This window comes from Megalobrama amblycephala, linkage group LG14 (assembly GCF_018812025.1).
Source record: "Megalobrama amblycephala isolate DHTTF-2021 linkage group LG14, ASM1881202v1, whole genome shotgun sequence".
Lineage (NCBI taxonomy): Eukaryota > Metazoa > Chordata > Actinopteri > Cypriniformes > Xenocyprididae > Megalobrama > Megalobrama amblycephala.
Genome location: NC_063057.1, coordinates 43,358,605 through 43,369,881, shown reverse-complemented (window position 1 = coordinate 43,369,881; position 11,277 = coordinate 43,358,605). Strand labels below are relative to the sequence as shown.

The 11,277-nt window shown below is 35.3% G+C and overlaps 1 protein-coding gene across 2 annotated transcripts in view; it reads left to right on the top strand.

Annotated features, from left to right (window-relative positions):
• The first annotated feature begins 2,135 nt into the window (after positions 1-2,135).
• Positions 2,136-11,277, top strand: part of zmp:0000001020 (NACHT, LRR and PYD domains-containing protein 12) — a 32,283-nt gene continuing 23,141 nt past the window's right edge. The window contains exons 1-4 of one of the 2 annotated variants that reach the window (XM_048156427.1): positions 2,136-2,224; positions 6,064-6,262; positions 8,641-8,763; positions 10,628-10,783. In XM_048156427.1, the coding sequence (XP_048012384.1) occupies positions 6,195-6,262; positions 8,641-8,763; positions 10,628-10,783 (347 nt within the window). In that variant the 5' untranslated portion in view covers positions 2,136-2,224; positions 6,064-6,194. The remainder of the gene's footprint in view (positions 2,225-6,063; positions 6,263-8,640; positions 8,764-10,627; positions 10,784-11,277) is intronic. The other variant, XM_048156428.1, reaches the window with a different exon arrangement.

Sequence of the window (11,277 nt, the reverse complement as noted above, 5' to 3'; positions counted from 1 at the left end):
TCTTAAGGAAAATGGTGTCATTGTTCAGCTTAAGTAAATTCAGTATTGATTAATTCCATTGTAAAAATCAATAGTTATTAATTTAGTTAATTTATCTATATATCAGCACTGGAGAAAATAGTGATGTCATCGTCCAGTTCAGTTCGCATACAATGGTGTCAATGCAGGCAGATCAAAAACATTGTTGAATATCAAGTGTCCCCAGGGATGGGCAGTATTCATGATACATGTATTTCAAATACAAAATAGAATTTTGTAATTTGTATTTGATAGGGTTGATGTATTTTTAAAATGCTGTAAAATACTTTGTAAGAAGAACACATCATAAAAATGTGGCCTCTGACTGGTGCTTACTCAGTATGCCCAGACTTGTTACAAATTTACATCATGTTCTTGAAAACTATTATACTGAGCAGCAGCCCCCTATATTTAGGATTAACAATCAAATGATAAATTAATTAGAAACTAGTTGCTATAAATACAGGTGCCATCAGTTGTCTTCTTATGAATGACTTGTTTGTCATTTCAGTCAGTGTTGCTGATGCAAAGTAGGCCCTTTGTTACCAAACACCAAGTAAATAAATTAGGATTCAATTATGAGTCATTCACAAACTGTTGGTTACTTAAAAACTAACCTTCATCTGGGAGATCACAGGGATATGTGAATATTTGATCTGTTAAAGCCACAATATGTAAATTTTCGCCGCTAGAGGTCGCTTATTCAGTCGCTTATCCTTGATTTTGTGGAATCATGGGATGTGTTGTCTTCACTTCTATAGCCGGTGGAAAAGAATCGGGATGGGACTTGGTCAGAAATCATGTTCATGGATGAGATTATTAACGTTACTGAGTGATGTTGGAGCTGAACGAGGCCGTTAATTGAGAGATTGCTAATGAGAGACAAGCGCGACACATGCCTCGAGAGCAGCGGAACTTTTATTATGCCATATTCGCCACTTCCGCTTTATTCGGTCAAGCGTATGTGGGGTAAAGCAGTGCTGTTTTATCATATTAGATACATTTGTGTGTTGAAAGTTGTTATAATGCTACTCTGCATTCGCTCGGCGGCTGCTATGAGACACTTGTTGCACATTGCAGTAAGCTAGATCGATAGTAGGCATGGTAAAACATGGTACTTGCGGTAAATCAAGAAAACGAGATTTAAACAAGAAGCTATATAACATGATTAGCTTTCTGTCGATATATGAATCCAAACAGTTCTTCAACTGTCTAATAAAACATATAATATTTTAAAGCATCTTTGGTGTTTTCATGGTTTCTACAAAATAAAGCCAAAAACCGAGGGTAAAGACGGTATGATGTCATTGATAGGTGACGCATCGACACAGCCCGTTTCCTGGTTAAAACTGCTTATATTTCTGGATTTAAACGTTCTTGGAACCATTCGGGATAATGTAACTACACAAGTCAACAAAATAAATAACATTATTCTAGTGGTTTTTGGATATTTTAATCCAAAAATCCTACTGTACATTTTGATACACTTAAAATTAAGGTATTTGGTATTTTAATTTAAAATACTTTTTGATGTATTTTTGCCCAACCCTGAGTGTAACCCAACTAAGCAAGTTGAGGACTTGCATATAGAATTTATATAAGATATAGAAAACACCTGCATTTTGCAAAAATAAATGAACCAAAAACACATAAAAGTTGTTTGCTTTTCAATCCAAATATGTGACATGAGAGTTGAAAGGTAGAGCTGAATAAATTTTGTGAGTTCAATAGCTTTATAATATATAATATATTATATATAATGTTTTAAAATTATAATATCACACATAATGTGATTTCACGTCGATTTCATCCTAATGAAAATGTGCTGAAAACCTCTGAAGCAAAGATGTTTACTGTATCTTAAGTAAAATAATATTAAAACTAGAAACATAACCAGCTTTCTATTTGCTATTTAAGCAAATCTAAGCTATCTATACTTAAACTATTTTAAACTGAAAACCTTCAAACTTTTAAAACTACTTCAAACTTTCTGTCTAGGCTTTTTCAAGCCAACTTAATGTTTATCAACAAGCTTTTTTTCATTTGTGATTCTGATCTGCCTCCTACTGAATATTTAAGGTAGGCCTACTGCACTATTGTTATGCCGTGTCGTTTTACTTTCTGTTTCGTGAAACCCGTCATGATTAACATGCATGCAGTTCATAGTTGGATGATTTCATAGTTTAAGCCTTGGATGTACATGTCTGTAAGTTCTAGATTTGTTCTAAATTGTAATTCTATGTGTGTAAGGAGTTGTTGTAATTATTATGCCTACCACATTGTATTACAAGCACGCTCTGTTGGACCTTTGCTAATCTTACTAGCTAGCAGTATTAAAAAAAAACTGTTAAATTCACTTCTATTCAATACAAATGAATATATCATATTCATACGGTTCGTATAATACTTAAAATAATGTTGAAAAGAAACATTTCCAAGCAAGCTGTATGTTGTGAATGTGAATACTATATTTACATATTTTCTCTTCTATGTTTTTAATTACATTTGAAAAGTCACAGTAAAGTTACTCAAGTTACAAAGACTTTGAACTTTGTTATCTGTTAAACCTGCTTGAGCAACGAAATTGGTAGGTTAAGGTGGAATTCCAGAAAGCAGGTTGGGTACAACTGCAGACAATGAACTCAAGCAGCAGCAGCTGAAGGCAACAAAAATATTCCTTGTGGAAAACTGCATAGTAGGGTACAACAGGGCTAAAGGCACACCTTAAGAAAAATTTTGCTTTTCACGACTCTCAAAGTATATGATTGCAGGAAAAATGTATATTTTTGTATTGGACATTGATTGAGCATTTTGTGTGAAAAATAATCATAAAGTGGTTAATTTTGTTTAAAAATCTTATAAATGTATGAGGTGGTGAGGGGGGCCTTTTACCCCACACATGGGCACACAGTATTTATACAAATACTTTAGCTAAAATAATATGTTTTTAATAATGACTAGGTTAATACTTGTTCAAAAGAATAACTTTAGCAAAGTTTGTACTCTTTTCTGTTTATTTTGATAAATAAAATAATTCATTTTTGTTCCATAAATATTCTGTCATTAAATAGGCCTATGTGATATATATTTTATAATATATTTTATATTTTATTATATAAAAAATATAAAAATAGATTTTAAAAATACAGAAACAAAATTATTTTAAAAAGTAAAGATTCTGAAAACATTGAAGGAGATCCCATAATAGCCTATTTAATATACACTCACCTAAAGGATTATTAGGAACACCTGTTCAATTTCTCATTAATGCAATTATTTAATCAACCAATCACATGGCAGTTGCTTCAATGCATTTAGGGGTGTGGTCCTGGTCAAGACAATCTCCAAACCGAATGTCAGAATGGGAAAGAAAGGTGATTTAAGCAATTTTGAGCGTGGCATGGTTGCTGGTGCCAGACGGGCCGGTCTGAATATTTCACAGTCTGCTCAGTTACTGGGATTTTCACGCACAACCATTTCTAGGGTTTACAAAGAATGGTGTGAAAAGGGAAAAACATCCAGTATGCGGCCGTCCTGTGGGCGAAAATGCCTTGTTGATGCTAGAAGTCAGAGGAGAATGGGCCGTCTGATTCAAGCTGATAGAAGAGCAACTTTGACTGAAATAACCACTCGTTACAACCGAGGTATGCAGCAAAGCATTTGTGAAGCCACAACATGCACAACCTTAAGGCGGATGGGCTATAACAGCAGAAGACCCCACCGGGTACCACTCATCTCTACTACAAATAGGAAAAAGAGGCTACAATTTGCACAAGCTCACCAAAATTGGACAGTTGAAGACTGGAAAAATGTTGCCTGGTCTGATGAGTTTCGATTTCTGTTGAGACATTCAGATGGTAGAGTCAGAATTTGGCGTAAACAGAATGAGAACATGGATCCATCATGCCTTGTTACCACTGTGCAGGCTGGTGGTGGTGGTGTAATGGTGTGGGGGATGTTTTCTTGGCACACTTTAGGCCCCTTAGTGCCAATTGGGCATCGTTTTAAATGCCACAGCCTACCTGAGCATTGTTTCTGACCATGTCCATCCCTTTATGACCACCATGTACCCATCCTCTGATGGCTACTTCCAGCAGGATAATGCACCATGTCACAAAGCTCGAATCATTTCAAATTGGTTTCTTGAACATGACAATGAGTTCACTGTACTAAAATGGCCCCCACAGTCACCAGATCTCAACCCAATAGAGCATCTTTGGGATGTGGTGGAACGGGAGCTTCGTGCCCTGGATTTGCATCCCACAAATCTCCATCAACTGCAAGATGCTATCCTATGAATATGGGCCAACATTTCTAAAGAATGCTTTCAGCACCTTGTTGAATCAATGCCACGTAGAATTAAGGCAGTTCTGAAAGCGAAAGGGGGTCAAACACAGTATTAGTATGGTGTTCCTAATAATCCTTTAGGTGAGTGTAGATTTAGAGTAGTAACAATAAATTATATTTTATTATGATATGATTAATATATTTTAAAATATGATTGTTTCATTATAAAAATGGGTATTATAGATGGATACCCAATTTGATATATGATATTTGCTATGTGAATCTAACCATGTCATGTCAAGAAATGGAAAAGTCAGCCAGATATTCATTATCATGTTAATTATTGTGCCTTTTGCCCCAACAACAGGGGTGCTTTTTACCCCAAATACCATACTTTTACATATTATTCCGTTAAAAACTGTTGCTTGAATTACCTTGAACAAAACTGAAAATCATTAAGAAGACCTTTGTCTGAAAATACAAACATTAATTTAATGGATACTTATTTGCTACTTAAATTCACAACATTTTAAAAAACATCAAATATTAGATCAAACTACCTCAGAATCAACTTTGCGTTGCTGCCCGCGATCGCATCAAGGATCAGACAAATTTGCACATTTTGAAAAATGAATGTTTAGGAAAGTGCTGCTGCAAGTTTTTGTGCCATCTAGTGGTTTAGAGGGAAATAAAATCAAAGGCGCCTTTTGCCCCGTTATACCCTAATAATGACAAAGCACTGCCCAGTGCAAGATAGTTAGCTTATAAGCTGGCGGGTTGCCAGTTTGAAGACACGCGACTGGAGCGACATTGGAAGGCGAGGTGACTTACACACTGTAAAATAATTAGTTGATTTATTGATTTATGATGAGTTGATATCGCATTTTAATATGTTCCCATTCATAGAGATTTTTAGAAGGATGCTGAGGCTTTTTAGGCCGAGTAGAATCTGCGATCTCTGACTCAGTTTGTTCTCTGGCTTCCATGGCTGCAATTTGTTGCATGTGTTTTTCGATAACTGGCAACCCGGGGTGGCGAGATACTGTTGGTTAAATTGGCAACCTGCGGTCTTGCACAGACCGAAACAAAAACAGAAGTTCCGACAATTTGAAACGCAAATTTCAAGGTAAAATAACTGGCTATAGCAATGGTTTTCAGAGAAAAGAATATGCGAACTGAGCGTGTTTAATAAATATCTGCATACATATTATGGTATTTTTATGCTTTAGTACAGTCAAAAACGTACATAGAGCACCTTTAATGCACTACAGCACACCATGAGTGTACATTAACAGCTTTTGTTGTTTTTAAAGGGTTAGTTCACCCAAAAATGAAATTTCTGTCATTAAGTACTCATGTCGTCCCCCGTAACCCGTAAGACCTTTGTCTGTCTTCGGAACACAAATTAAGATATTTTGATGAACTCCAATGGTATCTGATCCACACATAGGCAGCAAAGACATTACACCTTTTGTGGTCCAGAAAGGTACTAAAGACATCGTTGAACTTAATTACAGAAATTTCATTTTTGGGCGAACTAACCCTTTAATTGGAATCTGATTTTCCATTCTGCTGTTGTAAACAAAATTCTATTGAAAAAACTTCAACTAAGGCATCAGTATCATAAAATGTTTATTAATACACATACACAGAGTTTTCTGTGTAACAGAATGTCTTGATGTGGTCAAGAAAACTTGCAGAAACTTGATTAATTTGAAAATAGTGATTAGTTGTTTGTGTTTTTATCTGTAAATGCAGGACCGAAATCTTTATGGAGACACACAAGAATGCCACCTCTAAAATGAGCCTCTATAAGGAGAGAGAGGAGGGGGGATGTTGTTCACTACCAGAACCAGAGAGCAGAATCTCCAGATCCCAGCTGTGTGTCTATGAAGAGTGACGGATCTATGCGTCATCCCCCTGATCTCAGTGATGGAACAGTGAACAATGACTCTGTGTGAGTACAAACATGTACAGTAGTTAGTTATTGAACTCTGCAGTGAAACAAGAGAGAGAGATATTATTTAAAAAAGAGAAATCAGAGAAGAAATAGTGAACTCTAACCCCAGGTGAGACAATAACCAGTACTTGAGACAAGAGGCAAAATTATATCATAAACTTTGCGATAAAGAGAGAGAATCTAGGCAGTCTGGCAAAAAAATGAATTTTGCTCTAAAATTTCTCGACGTGATTCATGTTATATAAAAGTCAATTTACAGCCGTCCAAACTAATTCTGATATGCTTTCACAATCTACTTTAACAAGAGGAACCAGGTAAGGGTGTCCTTTGTCTTCACTACTTTTTGCATTGGCAGTGGAGCCCCTAACCCAGAATTATCTCTGCCCAATTATTGAAAAAACAATTTAGCATCTGGCAATAAAAAATAATATAAATAAAAGTGTTATTATGCCAATGATTTTAGTTGCTGAAAAAATGTCCTTAAAGGGTTAGTTCACCCAAAAATGAAAATTCTGTCATGTATTACTCACCCTCATGTTGTTCCACACCCATAAGACCTTCGTTCATCTTCAGAACACAAATTAAGATAATTTTGATGAAATCCGATGGCTCAGTGAGGCCTCCATTGACAGCAAGTTAATTTACACTTTCAAATGCCCAGAAAGCTACTAAAGACATATTTAAAACAGTTCATGTGACTACAGTGTTTCAACCTTAATGTTATGAAGCAACAAGAATACTTTTTGTGCATCAAAAAAACAAAATAAGTGCCAAAGTCAAGTGAACCACTGAAACACTTATGACGTAACAAAACCTAGTTGATTTTCTTATTATTATTTTTTCCAGGCACATTTTACCAATTCCAAACCACATTAATCTTAATAACTACTATTAATTTTGTATTTCATTCAAAATCATCATTTATAAGTGATATATAATTGTTCATGAAGGCTGGAAATGAAAAACACCTTATATTCAGGTGTGCAGAATTATTAGGCAGGATTTAACTCAGATTGAAAAGTCAAAAATTATTAAATGCTCATGAGAAGGAAGCAATACTATGCAATACTAAAAACTGCAAAGTTAAGACATGACCATTGGACAGCAAAACGCTCATTGGGTCAGCAGGGTCAGACAAAAACAGGTGGAGAAGAAAAGACGCATGTTAACTGCAAAAAAATTAAGAATTAAATTGAAGAATTAAGTGTGAAACCATCAGAAACATTTTAGTCTCCAGTGCCACCATTTTCCAGAACTGCAACCTACCTAGATTCTCCAGAAGTGCAAGATGTCAGGATCTCAGAGACTTAGGTTAGCTAAAGAATCCTAAAAAATGACCCCCACTTAATAAGAATCACAAGCTAAAGTGTTGTAAAAAAAAACAAAAAAACAAAAAAAAAAACATGAATGCTGTTTTTTAATAGGCTTTAGTCAGTCTTGCAGAAAAAAAAAAAAAAAAAAAAAAATTCCAAAACTTACTGCCAGATTCTGGAAGATAAATTCTTCAAATTTTCTTTTCTGTTCTTTTTTAACTTTTTATTCTAGAAAATTTTACATACTGTTAACAAAATTACTTAGGTTAAACTTCCATTTGATCCAAGATTTATTTAATTAGGGGACAAATCAACTTAGCAACTTTGCAACAGAGGGTAAATTTGTTAATTTTGTTTACTCTAGCTACCTTGTGTTTTCTGACTTTAAACTCTTTTAATAAATCTAACTGCACATGGATCCACTCCACCTGCTCCTTTGCCTGCATGAATGCCATTTTGTTACAATTATATGAAAAATCTAAAATTTCTCTCAGTATCAGACAAAAAAGTTCAGTATGTAGCTGCGTGTCTATGAAGAGTGACGGATCTATGCGTCATCCCCCTGATCTCAGTGATGAGACCTTTTAACACCATAATCTGTATTATTGAAACTTAAATTTCAATAATTTTTTTAATTGCAGTTTAAAAAAAAATATCATTACAATTCGGGAGCATTAAAATATTTCATCCAGTTCGTTTTGCTTGAAGATTGGATTCATCATGCTGCTTTGTTTTGGGTATCCTTGTTCTGGGTATCGGTACACTGTTATGCCAAATTAGAATTGGAATAGTTGCACACGTGCTTCAGACACAGTCACGCTGAGGCGTTCCCCATAGCAGTGATGTCAGACACAGCATCTCGTTCCCTTCTCAGGGAACCATGGTAACAGTTTTGGAGGAGGGGGGATAACAAGAAAGATTTAAATTCTGAAACAGTATGTATTCATAATACAATAATTTCTTATATGTGAAAAGATCAAGAAAAAATATTTCTCAATTCATGACCCCTTTAAACACTGGCAATAAAGAGAGATACTCTTATCAATGTGTTTATTTTTTCAGTATCAGACCAAAGGAAAGTCAGACAACATCATGTTCAGTATCCAGCTGTGTGTCTATGAAGAGTGACGGGTCTATGCGTCATCCCCCTGATCTCAGTGATGAAGCAGTGACCACTGACTCTGTGTGAGTACAAACATGTAGTTAGTGACTGAAGTGCTGCAGTGAAACGAGGGTGAGACATTATTCAATATCATAATCACTAACCCAGAATGTGAGATGAACCAAGTGAGATGAATAACAATATATCACAGTCATTAAATCTAGTACAAGTTATGTTTGACTGTAGTTAAAGCTAGTTAATCAGTGAATTGCGGCAAACCAATGGTGCCAAGAGCTTTATAGTGACTGCCCACTCCCATAAAGCACCTGCAAGAGATGTAATCAAACTGGTCTCCAGACACTTGTAAACTACTTATTTATTTGTATACATCTGGTTTTATATGCAAATTTTGCTCCACTGATACAAAGAGAGCATCCTCCATGTAAATGTACAGTATAATGCAGCTTCACAAACAGTCTTTTCAACTACACATTATCATTTATGTTACAAACATTTAAATAATATTGTTTGGGTATGAACACTGATATCTAAATGGTTGCGTACTTACGATCAAAATAGATTAAATCACCTTTTTGAAAGTCGTTTGAGACTTGTATGTATTTTATCGATTATCTTGTTATGCCAGGAGGTGGCGACAAGAGACTGTTTAAAAAAGTGTTTGTCATTGAATCATTCATTCAAGAGATTTTGTGATAACTCTCTGGAGATTGGTATGGTAACAGAGATTGGCATGGTAATGGATATGGCAGTGTTAATGTATTTGGTCTTGGTGGAATAGATCTGCTGCGCTGCTGCAGAGCAAGTACCAAGACTTGCTACTGCCAATACATTCATAGATATTGCTGTGAGCATGTAAGACATGCTGCTGCTGCACATGTAACATACATAAATTAACCCCCATAGCAGATCTATACAGGTGGAGCTGGGTAAGATGGAGGGTTTCTGAAAGCACACTGCAGGCTGCTAACAGCAACACTACTGATATTTGTTTAAATGTTTAGCTGCAGCTCACCGGCCGCTGATGCAACAGCAACCAATCAGCTGTGATATGTATATAATGACATGATTGCTACCAAATGAGTTAAAGACCTATCAGCCTGCGCCATCTAGATCTTCATGCCAGAACTAGGTTATTCATTCACAAACAATGATTCATTTTGGCTGCTTTAGTTCATGCTTTATAACTTTTGATCAGACTTTAAAGGATTAGATCACTTTCAAATAAAATTTTCCTGACAATTTACTCACTTCCATGTCATCCAAGATGTTCATGTCTTTCTTTCTTCAGTCGAAAAGAAATTAAGGTTATTGATGAAAACATTCCAGGATTATTCTCCTTATAATGGACTTCAATATATTCCTATAGGGAAGGCGTAGGACATACAGCGTAAGCTTTTTGAAGAATACGAAAATGTGGTTTTGGCGGAAGCACTTGGAAGGCGATCATTTGATTATATAAAGCATATACATTTACGTTTTTTTGAAGATGACCGATCGTTTCGCTAGATAAGACCCTTATTCCTCATCTGGTATCGTTCGAAGCCCTTTGAAGCTGCACTGAAACTGTAATTTTGACCTTCAACCGTTTGGTGCCCATTGAAGTCCATTATAAGGAGAATAATCCTGGAATGTTTTCATCAAAAACCTTAATTTCTTCTTTGAACATCTTGGATGACATGGGGGTGAGTAAATTATCAGGAAAATTATATTTGAAAGTAAACTAATCCTTTAATATCCTAAAAGCAGCTGAAAAGTGGGTGGAAACTATTGCAATATGGTGTGTAATCATCTTTATCAGGTGTTTAATGCACCTCTGGACATTGTAACTTATCTAAATGATTAGGACATTTATATTGAAAGGTAATGATTGAATTTAGCTTGTTTATCTAAATATGACAGTTAAGTTGTATTTCTTTCTGAATGCAGAGCTAAACTCTATGAAGAGAGAGGAGAGGGGGATGTTGTTCACTACCAGAACCAGAGAGCAGAATCTCCAGAGCCCAGCTGTGTGTCTATGCAGAGTGACGGATCTATGCGTCATCCCCCTGATGTCAGTGATGGAACATTGAACATTAACTCTGTGTGAGTACAAACATGTACAGTAGTTGGTTACTGAACTCCTGCAGTGAAACAAGAGAAAGAGAGATATTATTTAAAAAAGCCAAAAACACCCGTTAACCTCATAATTGCAAATAACAACATTAATTGATATGTATATTTAATACCAGTAAATAAAACAAAACATTCATAGGCCTATTGTAGTTCCCTCCACAACAAATCCTTTAAGTTTTAATGGTATTCAGAACAGAACAAGAATGAAAAAGAAGCTATAAAATTATATATTAAACTATAAAATAAAACATAAATTAGATAGACATAGTGGCATTCATTATATACGACATAGGTCAAGACAAAATGTTTTTTTTTTAGGCTAAAGCAAAACTGATGGGCTCTTCTCTCTCATTTGGTAAGAATCCAAATATGTTTCTATATTTGCATGTAACATTTTGGTTGCTAAATATTATTACTTTACAAGGCTTTGTACTTCACTTGTGTTCCAATATCTACATACAACA